The 21,066-nt window shown below is 44.1% G+C and overlaps 1 protein-coding gene across 8 annotated transcripts in view; it reads left to right on the forward strand.

The window, feature by feature from the left end:
• Positions 1-21,066, forward strand: part of ENAH (ENAH actin regulator) — a 173,851-nt gene that overhangs the window by 125,424 nt on the left and 27,361 nt on the right. For all 8 annotated transcript variants that reach the window (XM_045010077.1, XM_045010079.1, XM_045010078.1 and 5 more), the window contains exon 5: positions 19,605-19,915. In XM_045010077.1, the coding sequence (XP_044866012.1) occupies positions 19,605-19,915 (311 nt within the window). The remainder of the gene's footprint in view (positions 1-19,604; positions 19,916-21,066) is intronic.

Genomic DNA, 21,066 nt, shown 5'->3' on the forward strand with positions numbered 1-21,066 from the left:
CATGTTGTGTTTATAATATTGTACCTCCTAGTCTAGCTGTGATAAATAATATATTGTGAGGCCTCTGAGTCAGACACTGGGAGCAGTATCTTGTATCATGTCTTTGGAGAACTCATTGAGTTAAGGTCTATAAATAGCTTGGAAATCATCACCACTGCATACAAGTATTTATAAAGAGGACAAGAACCACATAAGAAGAGAATAATTGTACAGCTTGTAGGGTCAATGAAAGTGTATAGGCCTCCCATTGTCCTTCAAAAAAGTAATGGACCAAGGATTGACCGGCTCCTGTTGTAAGTACTCAAGAGTCTGATTAGTTTTCAGAAGAAACAGCCTGTATGTTAGATGTTTTCTTAAGTGTTAAATGTCTTAAAGTTCTGTTATGAAAGTAATAAACAAAAGCTGTGAGGTTAAGTTACTGACAGAAATAAAGGCAGAACACAAGTTTAATTACACTGCTGTACTGAGTAGTGTGTATACAGAGAATGGTTTTGATTTATGCTACTGCTAATGTTTTGGGAGTTCTTAGTTCATAATGCTAGATTGGCTTATGTAATGAGAAGGTAATGATTTTTATTTCAGGTAGATTGGAAGATTTAGAAAGGGATATATTTTATTTTAAACTTAAAGCTTAATAGTATTGTTGAAAATTTTTTATCTCAACCCTAATTATAACTAACCTAATTCTATAACTGAAAAGATTTGAATGGCATTAAGATGTTGTATAAATTATTTAGCATTTTTTTCACATTTTGATGTGGTCAACAGAATGATATAAAACATTGAGATTTTTGTGCTGCGTATCTTATTGAAATGGCACGAAGCCCCCACCCCAGTTGGGGGAGGCGTAGGGGATACGGGGGTCCTTCCTAATGCAGGACTGTGGTGGGGCCAAAATTGCATAACTTAGGCAGCCAAAGTTGAGCTGCTTATTGTCAGCTGCATCACCCAGAACCACCACAGAGACATCTGCAATGGCCCTTCCCCATCACACCCCCATGCCAAGGCTTGTGGAGATGGCCTCATAAGACAGCCTGCCCCACTCCGTTGCTCACTCTTTCCCTACACTCACCACTCACTTTCACCAGGCTATGGCAGGTAGGGGGTTGGGGTGTGGTCTTTGGGCTTGGGGTTGGGGGCTCCGAGCTGGGGCAGAGGGTTGGGTTGTGGGAGAGGGTTTGGGGTGAGGGCTCTAGGAGGGAGTTTGGGTATGGGAAGGGGCTCAGGACTGGGACAGGGGTTTGGGGTATGGGAGATGGTGCGAGCTCTGGCTGGGCAGTGCTTCCCTCAGGCAGCTCCCAGAAGTGGCAGCATGTCCCTGCGCCTCCTAGGCTCAGTGTCAGCCAGGCGGCTCTGCACGCTGCCCTTGCTTGCAGGCACTGCCCCCACAGCTCCCACTGTCTGCAGTTCCTGGTCAATGGGAGCTGTGGAGTCGGCGCTTGGAGCAGGGGCAGCACGCAGAGACCCCCTGTGCCTAGGAGCTAGACATTCCAGCCGCTTCCGGGAGCCCCACGGAACCACGGTGGGTAGGGATAAGGTGATCAAACAGCAAATGTGAAAAATTGGGATGGGGTGGGGGGTAATAGGAGCCTATATAAGAAAAAGACCCAAAAATTGGGACTGTCCCTATAAAATCAGGACATCTGGTCACCCTAGGTAGGGAGCCTTCCTTACCCCTGCTGCAACATCTACTGGGAGATTGAGGCCAATCCAGGAGGGTTGGCAACCCTATGTAGAAGTCTCGCATAGTAATGATTTGTTCTGGATAAGATTGTTATGACACTGGATTATTTTAAATTAGATCTGTTCTTTATCATTTGAAATTTCTCTTGGGGAGATTTTCTGTGATCTGATTTCATAGAACTGGAAGGGACCTCGAGAGGTCATCTAGTCCAGTCCCCAGAACTCAAGGCAGGACTAAGTATTATCTAGACCAGGGGTCGGCAACCTTTCAGAAGTGGTGTTCCAAGTCTTAATTTATTCACTCTAATTTAAGGTTTCCCATGCCAGTAATACATTTTAACGTTTTTAGAAGGTCTCTTTCTATAAGTCTATAATATATAACTAAACTACTGTTATATGTAAAGTAAATAAGGTTTTTAAAATGTTTTAAGAAGCTTCATTTAAAATTAAATTAAAATGCAGATGCCCCCCAGCCCGGTGGCCAGGACCTGGGCAGTAGGAGTGCCACTGAAAATCAGCTTGCGTATTTCCTTTGGCACATGTGCCATAGGTTGCCTACCCCTAATCTAGACCATTCCTGACAGGTGTTTGTCCAACCTGCTCTTAAAAATTCCCAGTGATGGAGATCTAGGACAGAACACCTGATTGTGTATTGTGTGAGCTATTGTTAAGACTGACAGATGTCAGGCTTCAACCATTGTGCATTGTTTAATTCAAATGTCTGCAGTAGAGCTGCCCACTCACTGCTTTCTTTACTTCAGTGAGGGCCATTCCTTGAGGCATTTTTCTGTCTGTGTATAAGCTTCCATTCTTGGGCCCAAAGTGTTAGAGAGCAGTGCTTGAAGCTGTTTTGTCTTCTACAGAAGGTTTTAAAAATGAAGTAATTTGACCACGTTTCTGTTCATTTGGGACCTCTAAAGGAATGAGTGCCTGTTGGATTAAGTTATATTTCAAAGAAGTCTGATTTAGCCTTGAGCCATTCTGTTCAATCCAGGACCTCTATATATTCAAGATCCCTTTTGTGATTAATGCTTCCTGGTTTTGCAGCTCAGTCTATGACAAAGTGAACTGTTGCATTTGCGCAGGGAATCAAAGCAGCTGACTCCAAATAACCAATTCTCTCAGAGATTGCTGGGAGGGCTCTGTGGCCTATATAAACCAGTTCATTCCAGAGGGAGGAAGAGAGACAGGATATGCACTCAAGAAGACTGGTATGCTGAAGGAGCGTCAAAGGGAGGGACGTCCAGAAAGGAGCAGCGGGGAGAGGGCTTCACGTTGGGGGAAAAAGGTATTGAGTTTGGCACAGGCTGGGTGGGGCCTGCTTCCTTAGTAAACTTTGGACTTGCCTGAGAGGTAAAAGAACTTGCGAGGAAATGAGACTAAAGACTTAGGTTGCAGATGATGATAAACTACTAATACACCCTTCTTAAAGAACTCTGCTACATTCTCTCTGTTTTTTCTAACTGCCCTTTCTATGGTAGTCAGATCATCCTGGCTCACCAGGCAATAGCTTGGTGACACAACCAGTGCCATTTTCTAGAGAGAGCTTCAGTTCTGACTTCTGACTAGACGGTACCATCTTTCTCTTAAGCTTTGGTGGTGCTTTCTTTTCTTGCCAAGAAGGTAGGAAAGAAGCATGTCTCAGATAAGAAACCTCATCAGTATGTGGCAGCATAGCCCATGAACAGGATATGCGCTAGTCAAAAGAAAACTCTGCATATTACTGAAATCCAAAAGTTTCATAAGAAGGTCTTTGATAAGGGGAAGAGCTGTCCTACATTGTCTTGCTAGGTTTGTGCCTGTGTATTTGGAGGTTGCTTTGGATGAAGTAATGATATTGCCTTGTTACTGGTTCCTGAGCTTCGCTGTTCCAGGTCTAGAATATGGTCTTCCCCAGAGCAGGATAGTGTGGGTTCACCTCTTAACTTTCCTTTCTTCTTTGAGTAGTGTCCCTATGGGTGCCCCATTTTAGGTGTGCTTGCGTCCCTGCGCTGTTGATTGGAGAACTTTGGTAGCAATGTCCATTCGGCCCCGCACACGTGCTGTCCCTCCTTTTGCTGTGCCATACCATCAGTGGTATGCCAAACAACGTCGGAGTGTTTAGGCTGGCTTTTGTCATTGACCCTATCGATACCATTGTCTCAGCACTGACAGCCACCACTGATACTGACCTCCACTTCACCACAGGAATTCAGATACGCAAGAGACCTTACAGTATCTGATGTACCTGAGTTTCCACTACTCGGTACTGGGGCTTTGGTACTGACTCTGCCCCAAACTCTGGAGTCTCTACAGGTATTATGCCATGCACTTCAATTCTCCAGTGGAGAATCAGCAAGCAGGAGGAGGTTGTATCCCATTGCTCTTTCCATGCACCTTATAGTGCCCATTACTAATCTGGGCCTTCACAGCCGTATTGTCCACCGGGACCCATCCTGCCATTCCAGTGGCCTTACTGGGACCCATGAGAGGCATATAGACATCATTCCTCCCAAACATCTAGCGTGGCCCACCATAAATCAATGAGGCACCCTCCATCTGCCTCTGCATCCAGAGGTTCTGAACTTCCCAAATAGATGAGGGAGGAACAGGAGGCCAACCTTGATGAAGAGGTCACACCCCTGACCAACATCTTGTCCTCTTCACCAGATGAAGCAGTGATGCCCCCTCCACTGTCTCTAATAGACAACTTTAAACTCCTTCAAGACCTAGCTTAAGAGGGTGGAAGACACTCTGCAGTTACCTCTAGAGGAGCTAAAAGAATCACACCATAAACTGATAGACATTTTATACTCTTCTTTCTCATCCAGAGTAGCCCTCCCCATCAGTGAGGCTCTATTGGAGCCTACCAAGCTTTTATGGCAGACACCTGTATCGGTTGTGCCAGCCTGTAAACAAGCCAATAAGAAATATTACATCCCAGCCAAAGATACGGAATTTCTTTTCTCCCATCCACCCCCTAATTCTATCCCTATGGATGCAGGGAACTCCAGAGGTTGTCAACACCAGGCGAAGTCCACCCTATATGATAGGGATTGGAAACACCTCAACCTATTTATTCTTAATCTTCAGCCATGCTTATTCTTCAGCTATACTATAATTCCACATTGCAAATTACCAAGCACTAACAGCAAAATACAACTACTTCAGTTATTCCAAAATCAGTTCATTTATTGATCAGCTTCAGAATCACGCAGATCAGTTTAAGGCCGTTATCAACGAAGGACAACTGAAGTGGCCAAGACGACACTTTAATCAGCACTTGACACAGACGATACCGTGGCACAATCCATCTCCACAGCAATTGTGATGCAACAAGCCCCGTGGTTACATTTGTTTGGCTTCCCCAAGAAAGTACCAGATGACCTGTGGAGGACCTTCCCTTTGAAGGCACCAGATTGTTTGCAGAAAAGATGGGTGCATCTCTCCATATGCTCAAAGACTTCAGGGTTACCCTGCGGTCATTTGTGATTTATACACCTGGACAGAAGAGAAAATACAGTTCTCAGCCCTCAAATCACATACTATCAATTTCAATGTTTTTATTAGCCACAAAAGAGAGAGTCTAGATTCTCAAAGCACAAAACATTGGGCCCACAATCATCATCTTCCCAACCATCCATTTCAAAACATCAATTTTGACAGATTGGTCGTGGTGCCAACAGACCACTCCCTCCAGTGCCACCTGACACTGACCAGCCCTTTTCATCCCTTTGGATGCCGCGTTGCTCTGTTCCGCAGCACATGGGGATGGATAACATCCAACAAATGGGTGAGAGAAATCATCCATAATGGATATCATTCATTTCACCTCCCTCCCTCCCTCCCTCCCTCCCCACAACACCCTTCCCGTCCCTCTTCAGGGACTCTTTCATGAGAGTTTATTGCAACAAGAGATAGATCACTTCCTCCATGTAGGAGTCCTAGAACCAGTACCTCAGCAAGTATGAGGCAAAGGTTTTACTCTCCTTACTTTCCAATACCCCAGAAAAAAGGAGGTTAGAGACCCATATTGGAGCTCAGAGCACTCAAGTTCATCAAGGCTTAAAAATGCAAGACGGTCACTCAAGCAGCAGTTATTCCTACTTGGGAACCGGGGGACTGGTTCTTGGCCCTTGATCTTCAGGATGCTTATTTCCATATTTCTAGAGTGATCAGATGCCCTGTTTTTAAGCCCTCTTGCAGGTGTCCCTACTTTTTCTTTTAAAAAGGGCAAATTGTCCTGTATTTTCTGTCTCCCCCACAATCAGTACTGGCGGGTCCTGCTGCTGGCCGGATCCTTGCTCACCAGCCGCCTGCCCACCAGCGGTGAGTGGTGGGGTCCAGTGGTCGACGATGGGGGTGAGTGTGCAAGGCTGGTGGTGGGGCAAAGCTGCAGCACATGAGGCCAGCCTGCTCCACCTGCTGATCACTCAGCACAGCCCTCGCTGTGTGCTGGCTCTCGGCCAGCAGGACCCCACCCCCGTTCCTTTTCCAGACGGCACAGGTTGCGAGCTGCTGTGGCTGGTGAGTGCGGGCAGGTGCCAGGTGGCGGCTGGTTATGTGTCACCTCTGCTACCCACCCATCGGCCCTTTAAGTGGTCCCCCTCTCACTGTCCTCGCCCTACTTTGCCCCTTCACACACACACCCCAAGCACTGCTGCTCCTCCATATCCCCCTTCCAGTGGAGTACTTCCCACTCCCAGCGCTGTGCAGAGAACCAGCCCCTGGTCAGAGTGCTCAACTCACCAGCAGTCTCCTTCCTTCCCCCACTGCCTCTGGCTGGGCCGGCACCCCAGGAAAGCCCTAGACTCTCCGACCCGAGGCGCTGGCCAGGAGGAGCAGAGCGCCCTGCATGTGCCAAAGCCCTGCACAGCGCTGGCACAGGGAAGCCTTTCCGCCCCTCAGCTAAGCACTGGAGTGGCAGAGGGGAAGCAATTTCCAGCCTGTTCATGCCCTGACCCTGCAGTCTCCACTGCAGCCCCCCCGGCAGGGGTTTAGCACCCTCTTTGCCCACCCCCGCCTGCCTCCCTGCCCTGGGTTCTGCCCCCAGGGAGTGTGGGGCTGCTCTGTCCCCTAGGTACCCTCCCCTGCTGAGCCACCTCTCTGGCTGGCTTCTCTGAAGCCCCATGCAGTCAGGTTCTCTGGGCCCTGGTGCACAATGCATCCTTAGGGCTTAACCCCTTCCTGCCCGTGCTGTAGCTGGGGGACAGGAGGCAGCTGTGTTATGTTGATGGCCAGCAACAGCCTGGAGGTGTTAGCTTCTTTTCAACACTGTGCAGGCAGGAAGGGACAAGCTACTTCTAGCCACGGGCGGGCGGGAGAAGAAGAGATGAGCTCTGCAAAGGGACGGACCAGGTCAAGCCTTCCCCCACCCTCAACCTCCCCATGGCTGGAAGCAGCTCCCTTCCCTCCCGCACAGTGCTGAAAGGCTGTTGCTGGCCACATTCTGGTGTGAACCCTAGCAGAAATCTGGGGAGGGGGGGCATGTAACCCTGTGTGCCCCCCCATGTTGCCTCAGGAAGATGCGGCACCAGGTACCAGGAGAGGTGGGTCCGTCCCGAGGGCCCAGCCAGGCATGGAGGGTGGGGAGGATTGGTCAGTCAACCCACACACACCCTGTGTGAGAGAAGTGTACGGGTGTGTGTGTGTGTGTGTGTCACCTCTCCAACAGGTGAACCCTAAAGCCTTAAAGATGATAAGGTAAATAGATAAGACTCTAATTAGGCAGTATTTCTTTTTAACTGGGGCTCAGTCAATTTGTTGTTAATTTGTATGTTTGTACTGCATAGTTCTAATTGATTGTCGTTGAACTTGCTTGAATATAAGTAATTTTACCAGGTGTCTTGTATTCAGCGTAGGGAAATATGGTCACCCTATTTCTCTTAAAGGTCTTCTAAGGCAAGAGGTACAATCCCTCCTAACACTAGAGGAGATCAAATCCTGTCCTACCAGACTTCATTGGAAAATGGTTCCTGAAGGAAAATGGGTGGCAGACCCCCATTCTGGACCAAATGTCTGTGAACACCTCTGTCCACTGTCAACGGTTCAGAATACTAGTTCTAGCAGAAATAATTCCCTCTTTGGATCCAGAAGATTGGTTTGTTTCCCTTGACCTTCAGGGCGCTTATTTTTATATCAGCATGTATGCACTTCTTGCATGGACATTTCCTATGTTTTGTGGTGTTCAGGGACCACAAACAGTATTGCATTCTATCCTTCGGCCTCTCCACTGCCCTGAGGGTTTTTACCAATGATCTTTCGCCTGTCACAGCCCATCTTTGCTAGATGGAAATTATAATCTTTCCCTATCTGGACAATTGGATCCTAAAAGTCACTCATTTCTCAAGATAGAGAGAGCAACCAAGCAGCACCATATCTGTTCCACTCACTGGGCCTCTGTCTCAGTGCAGAAAAGTCTACCCTCTCATCCACTCAGCGCATAGACTTCATTGGGGCCATGCTGGACTCCATTACCACCACAGCATATGTGCCTGAGGACAGATTGGCACAATGTCCAGCCTTGTTTCAGCGATATAGCAGAGCCCTACCAAGCACACCAAGGGCTTGCCTGCAACTCCTGGACTGTATGGTATCCTCTACATTTGTGACACTCTTAGAAAGACTACATTCTTGGTGTCTTCAAACCTTGCTGAGCACCAACTACACCCCCGATAAGCGCAGTCTATACAAGCTGATGTCTGTACCCTGGAGAGTGCTCAGTTCTTTAAAATGGTGGAAGAATCCACAAAAGGTGTGCATGGGAATTCCTTTATCGCAGAATTCTCCCACAAGGATCATCACTTGCAGATGCCTCTTATAGACCGGTACACACACTTCCAGAACTTCACAGCTCGGAGCAAATGAACCCCTTAGGAGGCAATCCTCCATATCAACATACTAGAGCTCAGAGTGGTTTGTTACACTTGCTAGCACTTTATACTCCACATTAGGGGTATAAGTATAATGCTGGACAACAGAGCAGCGATTGTGTTATATCAATCAGCAGGGAGGAGCAGGATCCAAGTCTTTACGCACCAGATCTATAAAACTATGGAACTGGTGAGTATCAGACCACACATGGATCTCAGCAATGTTGGACTTCCTCAGCAGGAATTTCTGCATCAATCATGAGTGGGAACTGAACAACAAGGTATTCCAAATGTTATATCTTACTTGGGGCCATCCTAAGATAGATCTCTTTATGACACCATCCAGTGCAAAGTGCAGATGATTCTGCTCGAGGGGAGGGCATGGCCACAACTCACTGGGGAGCCCTAGTCATTCTTCGCCTCATGTATTTCTATACTCTTATCCCCCATTGCTTTTACTGCTCAAGGTCCTAAACAAATGGAAACAGGAGAAATTAGTAGACATCCTCACCTTCGTGGCTGAGACAAATGTGGTTTCCCAGAACTAGTTTGCATGTCTCTGCAACTGCCTCTCCATCTTCCCCTGGCAGTGAATCTCCTCATTCAGGAATTGTAATCTATCGCCCTCCTCACCCTCAAGGCACGGCTACTAGATGACTGGTATATAGAACAAGACTGCTCCCCAGAGGTATGAACAGTACTGCTTAGCAGTAGCAAATCCATGGCAAGGAAAACTTAGCTGTAGAAATGGAAACACTTCCAGGCCTGGTGCAGCCACTAATCTATACCTCCTCTCAAGTTCTGTCCGACACACATTCTCAGTTACCTGCTTAATTTAAAAACCCCAGGTTTTTCACTGAGCTCCATTATGGTTAACCTAGCTGGCATCACAACTGCCCCCATCCCATCCCCATCCAGGGGATTTCAGTCTTCACTCATCCAACTGCTACAAGATTTATGGCCTGTTCTTACTCTTCCCACATGGGATTTCAACTTAGTTCTCAGTGTGCTAAGGGGGCCCCATTTGAACTCCTGGAGAACAGTTTCCTCCTTCATTTGTCTGTCAACCTCACTTCTCGTAGCCATCACCTCAGCCAGGAGGATAGGAGAGATTGGAGCCTTGATGGCTGGTCCATCGTACGCAGTGTGTTGTTGTGATAAGGCGACACTATGTTCACACCCTTGCTTCCTACATAAAATTGCTTCAGAATTCCACATTAATCAGAAGATTCCCTTACTGGAATCTCCCTTCACTCTTTAAGAGAAGAAACACACCTCCATATGATGGATGTAAGAGCTTTCGCCTTTTTATCTCAACAGACTAAGTCTTTTGGTGCTTTCCATCCCAATTGCAGAATGATTGAAAGGACATCCGATGCAAGCAAAAAACTTCCAAATGGTTTGCGGGATGAATCTTAACCTGTTATAAAGCTTCAGGGGGTTGCTCCCCTCCAAGGGTGATAGCTCTTTCCACCAGGGCTCAATCTACGTTTGTAGCCCTACTGAAAATCATACTTCTCTCAGACATCTACAGGACAGCAGCCTGCTCTTTGATGCACATGTCTTCCCAGCACTACGCTCTTATGGCTGCTTCCAGAGCTGGCAAGGCTTCCCGTGTGTTCTGTAGTCCGTACCGCACCTGTAGGGACACTACTCGAAGAATTCTAGTTACTGTACAAAGTAACCTCTTCTACTTCAAGAAGTGTATCCTGATGGGTGTTGCACTAATAACCCTTCTTCCATTCTGCTTTGGAGTCCTTTCGCTGGACTTTTATGATTGAGAAGAAACTGGAGTGGTGGCAGTCTCCCTGTCCCTCCCAAATATACCCTCATACTGGAGCATGAGGCTATCTAGGGCACAGGCACAGACCTGTAGATGCTCCTGATGAAAATCTTTGAGCCAGAGTGCTCAGTCACATGCACATTCTGACATGGAGTACCCATAGAACACACATCACTAAGAACTCCAGTTACTGTACAAAGTAAATAACCTCTGCTTCCTTCTCCTACTCTGCCATCTGTACCTTTGATCAGTGTTCAAGAGAATTTCTGAATCAAAAGATGAGATGACATGAAAGTCATTGAGCATGCTTCTACTAAACCTGCTTCTGTTCCCTGAGGGATATTGTCATAATCACCATCTTTCTACAGGTTGATAAGACACGTTCAGTAACTCTTGGGACAGATACTACAGGTCCAATGTCTCATTCATTTCAGAATACAAACTTTTTTGACCTCCAAGTCTAGATGGACGGGGAAGATTATTCTACCAGTAAATGAGAAACTTAAATTTGCCCAAGTTCTTTGTTTTTCCTGATTTCAACCCATATGATGGTGGGAGAGAAGGGCTTCCACTACTTCTCTAAGCAACCTATACCAGATCTTTAGTGTGTGCTGCTATTGAAAGGGAATAAGGATCTAGATCCAGTCATTTATCTACAGTAGACAGTAATTTGGTTCTTTGCACCCCGGCAGGCTTTGTGTTTACCCCAGTGAATTTTAGTCAAAACAAAAAAACTAAACTGAAAACCTCAAACACATTCTAGCAGATAGGAAAGAGTCAACATATCTACATGTTTAACTTGTATCTCTTCTGTGATGCACCAAGATGCCATGACATTGGGTGTGGTATAAATGCCAATTAGATATAGCACTTCTCAGATATTAATTACTTAGCTATTACAAATATTTACACCTGCCCTTTAATGAAGTAAATATAATCTGTTTTACAGATGGGGGAACTAAAGCAGAAAGACTCTGCCTTGATCAAGTCCACAGAGGGAGTTGAGATAGACACTGGATTCTTCAATGGCCTTGGTCAAGTCACTTAGCAGTACTTTCCTTTGTTTACTGAATCATAGAAATGTAAGGCTGGAAGGGACTGCTGACGCAGGACATAGTAAATCTACACCATCCTGACAGATGTGTTTTCAGCCAGTTCTTAGAAACCTCCCTTGGAAACCTATTCTTATATTCCTGTAGAGAGTTTTTTCTAATGTCTAGCCCAAATCTCCCCTATTGTAGATAAAGCCAATTGTTACTTGCCCTACCTTCAGTGGACATGAAAAACAATTGGTCACCATAGTCTTTGTAATAACCCTTAATATATTTGAATACTGCTAGCTGGTCTCTCCTTAGTCTTCTTTTGTCAGGACTAAATATGCCCAGTCTTTTGTCTAAACCTTTTATCATTTTTATTTTCCAGTTTGTTCACATCTTCCTTAAAGCATGACACTCAGAATTGGACACAGTGCTCCAGCTGAAGCATCTAGTGCTAAGTAGAATGGTACAGTTATCTTGTGTCTCTTACATATGACACTCTTGTTAATCCACCCCAGAATATTAGCTTGGTTGGCAACTGTATCGCATTGTTGACTCTCATTCAATTTGTGATCCACTATAACCCTCAGATCCTTTTCAGGAGTACTACCATCTAGCCAGTTATTCCCCCATGATGTTGTGCATTTGATTTTTTTTCTTTCCAAGTGTACCAGACCAATTTTCTAATTGATCAAGGTTGTTTTGAGTGCTAATCCTGTCCTCTCAAGTGCTTGCAACCCCTCCAAGTGTGATGTGATATCCTCAGCTTACTCTTCACTCCATTATCTCCTTCATTTATGAAAATATTGAGTAGTACCAGACCCAAGACAAATTGCTGTGGCACTTCACTGGATACAGCATCCCAGTTTGACAGTGAACCATTGATAACTGCTCTTTGTGTACAATCTTTTAACCAGTTATGCACCCTCGTTGCTGTCATTTTCTCTAGACCACATTTCCCTAGTTTGCTTATATGAATGTCATCTGGGACTGTCTCAAAAGCCCTGCTAAATTCAAAATATATCATATCTACTGTTTCCCCATATCTAGAAGGCCAGTAACCCTGTCAAAGAAGTAAATTAGGTTGGTTGGCATGATTTGTTTTTGACAAATCCATGCTGGCGTTTCCTTATAACCCTATTGTCCTCTAGGTTCTTACAAATTGATTGTTTAATAATTTGTTCCAGTATCTTTCCATGTATCAAAGTTTGGCTAACTAACTGGTCTATAATTTCCTGGGTCCTCTATTTTCCCTTTTAAAGACTATGGTCTGCCCTTCTTTAGTCCTCTGGGACTTCACCCATTTACCATGAATTCTTGAAGATAGGTTTGCAGTGCAGATCATTCAGTTTCACAATACACCATCTTGAATTTTCAGTGCCATTCAGATATTAGTTTTTTAGTAACCCACGTTTTAAATTGTAATTAGAATAATTTTGTCCTAGTGATTGTGTAATTAACTTTTGGCTGTAAGATAGCATTTGTGGCACAGTTTTAACATTTCTGATGAAGCCATAGTGGCCTCTTACTGTTCTTCCTGTCTTTCCTTTGCATCAGAATAGTTTGCAGTTGTGCCTTTAATGTTGTTTTCTTGAGAAACTGCCAGCTCCCCATAATTCCTTTTTCCCTTAGATTTTCTTCCAATGGGACCTTACTTACCAGTTCACAGTTTGCTAGTCTGCTTTTTTGAAGTCCGTTATCTTTATTCTGCTGCTCACTCCTTCTTTTCCTTAGAATGACATCTACCATTTCATGAATACTTTCACCTAAACTGCCTTCCACCTTCAGATTTGCAACCAATTTCTCCCTGTCAGAATCAAGTCTAAAATGTTTTACCCCCTGGTTAATTCCTCAACTTTCTGAAACAAAAAACTGTCCCAAGCACTTTCAAGAATGTATTGGAAATTTTGTGTTTCATGCTGCTTTTTGTGTGACTGAGCTGCTGTTCCTTGTAGCCAGAAGTCTTGCTGCTTAGTACAGGAGCTGGGTCAGCTGCAGAAATGTCTGGGAGAGAGCTTGCAGTGGCCCAACTCTTTGTGTGCAAACTGGCTCTGCTTACCAATAACTGTTGTTCTTACAATATATTGCCCCTGAAAATCAACACTCCCAACTTCTTTACCCACTTATTAACAATTCTTCTCAGGATTCTTGGAAGTGGTGGTGGAAAGCAGCTGGGGCAGCGGGGACTCTTTACAATCCCTGGTCTGACTATTTAGATCAAGAGTCGGCAACCTTTCAGAAGTGGTGTGCCGAGTCTTCATTTATTCACTCTAATTTAAGGTTTCGCGTGCCAGCAATACATTTTAATATATAACTAAACTATTGTTATATGTAAAGTAAATAAGGTTTTTAAAATGTTTAAGAACCTTCATTTAAAATTAAATTAAAATGCAGAGCCCCCCAGCCCGGTGGCCAGGACCCGGGCAGTGTGAGTGCCACTGAAAATCAACTTGCGTGCCGCCTTTGGCACATGTGCCATAGGTTGCCTACCCCTGCTTTAGATCCATGAGCAGAAAATAGTGGCCCCCACAGACACTGTTTTTCCCGGTGATTCTAAGCGCACACTGTTGTGTGTGGACCTATGGAGATGATAATTCTGTAGCTGGCAAGTAATATTCTGCACAGTTACCATCTGTAGGATATCTTTTGAACTTTTTTTGCCATCTTTCCAGATTCCCCTTAGGTTTTTTTAACCTATGACAGAGCAATGAGTGTTTATACTATTTATGTTGCCTTCTTCCCTATTACAGTATTTCAAGATTCCTCAGCCATCCCTTCCATCCCCCTAGCCTTTGGACAGTTAAGAAGCAACGTTGACAGATTTCATAAGTGCAATTGAATACTAGAAAGCATGCAAGTGCTTTGGGAGTTAAAAATGCTGCCTCTTTATTACCCTCTGATTTTGATTTGACTAAACAAGTGCAGGGACAAGAAAAAGAAGTGAGACACAAACTTCATTTTAAATTCATTTAATTTCTTAAAATACTTCATTAAAACACAAAAGTGGTCATAAAAAGGTCTCAGCACCCGAATGTATTATGTAACTTGAAGCTAAATAACTAATAGAACTGAGATCTGAAAACTACAGTTTTCATAATTACACTGTGGAGTACACCTGGCATGTTTTGATAGTTTGAAATGGATAAACTCATTTTTATGTCTAAACCAGGGGTTGGCAGCCTTTCAGAAGTGGTGTGCCGAGTCTTCATTTATTCACTTTAATTTAAGGTTTCATGTGCCGGTTACTCATTTTAATGTTTTTTAGAAGGTCTCTCTCGATAAGTCTATATCTAAACTATTGTATAGTTTAATTGTATAACTAAACTATTGTTGTATTGTAAAATAAACAAGGTTTTCAAAATGTTTAAGAAACTTCATTTAAAATTAAATTAAAATGGTTGATCTTACGCTGCCGGCTCGCTCAGCCCGCTGCTGGTCTAGGGTTCCGTTCACCTAGGCTGGCAGCGGGCTGAGCGGAGCCTGTGGCTGGGACCCTGGCTGGAAAGGGGCCGGCAGCCAGAACCCCAGACGGGCAGTGGCCTGTATGGGGCCAGGACCCCAGACTGGTAGTGGGCTGAGCAGCTCAGCCCGCTGCCACTCAGGGGTTCCAACCACTGGCTCCTGCCAGCGGGTATCCTGGCTGCCAGACCCTCTCAGCCTGTTGCCAGTCTGGGGTCCCGGCCCTGTCCACATACAGTGGGTACTTACCTTCTCCCTGGTTCTGACCCATTCTCTTCCTCTCTCTCTACACTGAGCTTAGGGTGGGAGTGCACTGAGCACAGGGCAGGGGGTGAAGGGTCTGGCCAGGAGCTAGAATGAGGGAAGGGGCTCAGGGTTGGGGCAGGAGGTCTGGGTGTGGAGCACTTACCTGGGCAGCTCCCATTTGGTGCGAGGGGTGCAGGTGGGAGTGTGTGTGTGTGTGGGGATGCTGGAGCTCCCGTTTGGTGCTCAGGGTGGGGGGCGGATGTGGGGGGTGCATGGGGTGTGGAGGGGCTGGGTATGGGGGGTTCCAGAGTCAGGGCTGGGGTCATGGCGGGGGTGAAGGAGTCAAGCAGAGGGCTGGGTGTGTGTGAGGGAGGTTCAGGGCTCAGGGCAGAGGCCTGGGGGGTGTGCAGGGCTCAGGGCAGAAGGCTGGGTGCGTGTGAGGGGGGATAAGGCAGAGGGCTTGGGGTGTGGGCTGGGGTCGTGGGGTGCTCATGGCAGGGGGCTGGAGGGGAAATGCCCCCTTCCAACCTCCCCTTCCCCAAGGCCCTGCCCCCGCTTCTCTGACTCCGCTCCTCCCTCGCAAGGGCCATCAGCTGATCGGCTGGCAAGGAGGGAGGGATGGAGAGGAGGAGGGGCAGGAACCCAGCACACTGCTCAAAGAGGCAGGGGAGCTTCCAGGAGCACACTTCTGCCCCTTGCCTCCGCGGGACTCCGGCAGGCAGCAGCGTACCATTAAAAATCGGCTCACGTGCTGTCTTTGGCACGCGTGCCATAGGTTGCCGACCCCAGGTCTAAATGCTTGTATTACTAGGCAATGCAGATCATTCAGTTTTACAGTACACCATCTTGACTTTTCAGTGCCAATCAGATATTAGTTTTCTAGTAACCTGCATTTTAAAATTTAATTAGAATAATTTTGTCCTAGTGATGCTGTAATTAACTTCTGGTTGTAAGATAGCATTTGTGGCACAGTTTTAACATTTCTGTAATATTTCAACAGAGTAAAAAGTCCTAAGAGAATAACTAAATTATTATTAAGTAATTATTTAATAGTGACATGAATGGTCTGATTTAATGATTATTACAGAGGGGGAAAAAATACTGCACACGTCTTTCTTCCCTGGAAATGTAGATTAGAATTTCCCCCGAGTCAAAAGAAACTAGGTATGAACAGCAATTGTTACAGTAGTTTGTGTGGCCACGGGAAACTAATGTTTTAGAGTATGACTGGAGGCCTACACCCTTAGACTCGGAAAAGAAAATGGTGATGAAATAGTCTGGGCGCATAATATAGTAAAATCTCATTCCATGGGCAAATTAGTGAGAGAAAAGTAAGGAAGGTAGCATTTGATTTATAAAAATCAACAGAATCATAATTTCAGTGGTGTCACCCTCTGCAGTGTGGTGGTGGGAACTCACTGCCCCCCTCCACTCTTGGCTTCTAGCTCCAGGTCCTCCAGTTGGTGGAAATGTTGATAATACGGTGTTGTTGGAAATAGGTCAAGCTAGGGATCATTCAAAAGCCCTTTCTCCCACAAACAATGACACCAAACATGACAAGCCAAGTGTGTAGATATATATTTGAGAAAAATGTTTAAAAATCAACTTTTAAAAATTATACTTCAACATAGGGATGCATTGCTTACATAAAAATATCACCCACATTGGCTAATGATGGGGAAATTAGCCGTGACGTGTAGGGCTGAAAACATTTATTTATCAAAGTCATTATCGGTGTTATCTCTACTAGGGCACCACCGCTAGACACATTGTCACACTGATTTTCATCCATGCTGCATTCACATATCTCCATACAAGGCAGGCTGCTGGCCAATCATTTGCAAGGTGGTTTTGCACACAAGTATTTGATTAGCTGAAGGATTGATTCTGGAGCAGGTAATATTTCTCTCGCAACTGGTGTGATCAGTCCATCCTCCAAGATTGATAGAAGAGCGTAGTTTTGGATGTGCTAGCTCATCCCAGACCCATTCCATTGCTTGATAATTTGCCTTCTCAATAGCAGATATAAATGCATTCTTTGTCTGTGGCAATTTTTCTCCATTTGTCAGCTTCCTGGAACACTTCCTCCAGTATAACTCTGCAAGTGTTGTAATGTTGGTCTTCATATGGTAAACTTGGCATTTGGACTCCTCTAGTGCATGACTTCGTCAGCGACCCTCTCAGCCATTCATGGCTTCTTCATATTGAGGGACAGAGTCTTCAAAGACTGAATCAAATTGGTCTTTCCATCCAATCTTCCAGTAGTATCACATCTTGAAAAGGTTTGGTGGCTTTTAATGATCTGAGTGATAAGAACGCATCTCAGAGATATATGGTGAGTCTGTTACCCAGCTGCAGGCATAAAAACAGAATCTTGTGGAAATCTTGGGTACAGTCTCACAGAGAGCACTAGAACATCTGTCTATGCAAAAATCCAGAGTTCAGTAGCATCTCTCTGTGGCATTGATTGCATTGGCATGCAAGATAATTTTAGTGTCCGCTTCCTCATGAGTACTACGAAGAAACTCCATTGAACAGTGCAAGGCAGCAGCTTCATTACTCCATGCGATGACAGAATTCTTCAGGCAATCCCTTGCATGTTGAAGCATTTTTCCTGCAAGGTATGTGGTTAACTTGTCCTTTGTGCAAGTATGAGACAAGTATGGAGATATTTGTGGAGTCAGTTATTTTGGTTTGGATAAGTACAATGCCATTGAGTCTCTTCTCTCTGGTAATATTTTTAATCAATTCCATTGCATACATGTAAAACACGAGGTGGAATTAGTCATATATTCAGTATTTTCTCTGTAGCCTCATCATGAAGGGTTCAGCCATATCTCAGCAGGAGTTAATAGTTTCTGGTTTGTCAAGAGTTTGTACCTCATTCATACCATCTATGATTGCTATGCTGAAAGGCCTTCGCAGGCATAAGGTACTGGTCATGTTGCCGGTAGATGCTGGTGTAGGAAGATCATGCAAGATGTGCATTAGTTTGTTTTTTGCCTGGCACATTTGAACTATTCCATTGCATTCAAACATCAGTTGTGGTGCCACAAAGCACTTGTACTTCCCCAAAATCTCACCTAGTTCAACATCACTCTGAGGTCTGGACATAACCAGGAGATGAGCAAACAATGACCTGTCTGGGGCTAGCTCTGTAATAGTTCCTGCCATTTTCACTCTGACGTGTTTGCATTCGAGTACAGTTTTAGTCTGTTCTTCTTGATTGGAGCCCATAGATTGACAGAGCCTTGGATAATTCTGTAGGGTTTGAAGGCTTCATATAAGTCATGACCCAGAGTATCCATTCGACTGACATCTTTAGCTAGCTCATCACTAAAGACTGCTTCTGTCATTATATTAATGAGTTCCAGTCCATCACACGCGAATAGGTTACCAGTATGAGTAAACCCCTTCTTAGCATTTAACGGCACCTAATGAGCCTAGATGGTGCTTGGTTACTTCTGGAGAAGTCATCCTGGATGTGCTTAATGTTTCATTCGAAATTCGATGGAGTTCTGAGGTTGTCAGGAAAAACCTGGAAAGAACACTTAGGTGCTGTTATGCCCCCCAACGAATTTCATTGCTCTGTTTTCAGGTTCTAGGGCTTTATTTGAGCCAACTGTACAGAAGGGAGCTTTTAACAATCCAGTTTCCTTTTTGAAATTCCTCCCATATGTCAGGGTCAGACTTTTCTACACCTCTTATTTCAGTGAGGTACCAGGCTGTCATTGCAGCATAGTTGGTTAAATTGACAGCAAAAATATTACTTCAGAAAGTGTTCTAGTGCTGTGAAGTGCAAATTCCAATTAGCAGTCCTGACTGACCAAATAAAGAACAGCAAAGACTCAACCATCTTAATGTATCACAGCACCATCACTGATTCATCTTCATCGAATTTCATTCTGGATCACCTCAAAGCAATCCCTGCCTTCTAATCTTAATAGTGTGGAATTTTAATCCCATCATAAGTCATCTTATTTGTATGTCTCAGCGTGCTATTGTAATATTTTCTTAAACATTTGAATGAAATCCAAGGCTTTTTTGGTCTTATTAGACTCTAACAGGAAATTTTCATTAATCTGTTTTTGATTTAAAAAAACATTGTCCAGAACTTGAGAGATCTGAACAAATATGGACACAGAACTTAACTAAGAGCTCGGAAAAATTTAGCCAGCAAACAAAGTTAATTATTGTAAAATGGAACACTGAGTGCAGTCGTTAACGACTTATCTTAACTAGGAAAAAAGGTGTTTTAGAATGTGTTAGCTGGCACTCATTTTCATTCTAAAACTAACGTGGACAAGACAAGTTGTACTTAAGCATGTGTAAAACATCAGCTATTACTATAGATTTAGCACGCTAGCCAACATGTTCTAAAAAACACCTTTTTATCTTAGTCAAGACAGTTTACAACAGCATCCTTAGGCAAGTGAACTCACAAAAAACTTCAATGACAAAGCAAATTTGCACATATTTTGTTACTTTATAGTACTCCTGCATCTTTTCTTCAGTTTAACCTTTCCCTTGTTTTCTCTATTGCAGACAGTTGCAAGAGCAGCAACGGCAGAAGGAGCTTGAACGGGAGAGACTGGATCGTGAGAGAATGGAACGGGAGAGGCTGGAGAGAGAGAGACTAGAAAGGGAAAGACTTGAGAGAGAGCGACTAGAACAGGAGCAGTTGGAGAGAGAGCGGCAAGAAAGGGAACGGCAGGAACGCCTTGAAAGGGAGAGACAGGAAAGAGAGAGGCAAGATCGAGAGAGACTTGAACGGGAAAGACAAGAAAGAGAACGGCAGGAACAATTAGAAAGGGAACAACTGGAGTGGGAGAGAGAGAGAAGAATTTCAAATGCTGGTAAGAATTTCAAAACTGAACGTATTCAAGTACTTGCTTGATTGTTTGTGTTTAGTCAATGGAGTGGGACAGGGCAGAGTTGACAGTAAGTATTTATGTGAAGGCAAAACCCGTTTCTCAATCACATATCTTGATTTTTCTGGGATTAACTTCTTTTTTTTAACTATTATAATTCTGGATGCCTGACCTCAGGAGAACATCCTTTTCTCTAGAATTGTCATAATTTCCAATAACTGAAATAAAACGTGTAAATGGTGCTTATTGTTTACTGTATTTTCTAATTGCACAAAAGGTTTTTGAATTTGTTGGCACCCGAAGACATGACCATTTGAAGATTCCTTAATACTTTCTAGTCTCCTTTGATCAATTAAGCAAGACCATATACATTCTTATGTATTCTGATAATGACACCATTGGCTTAAGAGAATCTGTACACTCCAGAGGTGTGCACATGCGTAAGCCAGCTTGGTAACATTGCAAGGCAGATATCCCACCAAGAGTCTTATTTCTTATTTATCGATTGATATGGTTTATATTAAGATATCAGTTTTTGATGTACCAGTAGATATAACCTGTAGTAAACTATCTGCAGCAAGCTAGGATCCAAAGATAAACGAGGAGCTAACTTCGTTTTCTGAATTTTGTAATGTAATGATACATGTAGTTAAGCATTTCTTAATTACTTAACTTAATGCATGTGAGAAATCAACTGCTGGTGAAACTAAACCATCTAATGTAAAACAAATTGCTTGAGAAGAAAGTATTGATTTATTTGTGTTACACTTTGAATATTTTTAATCTTGTATGGAGTGATCTCCCTATTCTGGGGAGGGGAAGAATCAAGTTAACTTACTGCCTATATGTTAGTTTTATTGGTGAAATTAGAATGAATGTTAAGATCACTACACTTGAGTTGCAAACAATCAAAGATGAAGATAATATGGAAGGACCAATTAATGAATCACGTTGCCTAATCTATCTCACTAATGGAATTTGAGAACTTATGCCATATTTCTTTAGATTTCCAGAATGTGCTTGTAAATTCAAATGTTGGCACAAAAATAGTTGGTGAAATTAAAAAGTAGATTTTTATAGTATATAAAACTTTCCTAGCAGTATTTTCACTTGTGCCTAATCCTCTGGTACTAACT

The sequence above is a fragment of the Mauremys mutica genome, chromosome 3 (genome assembly GCF_020497125.1).
Source record: "Mauremys mutica isolate MM-2020 ecotype Southern chromosome 3, ASM2049712v1, whole genome shotgun sequence".
NCBI lineage: Eukaryota > Metazoa > Chordata > Testudines > Geoemydidae > Mauremys > Mauremys mutica.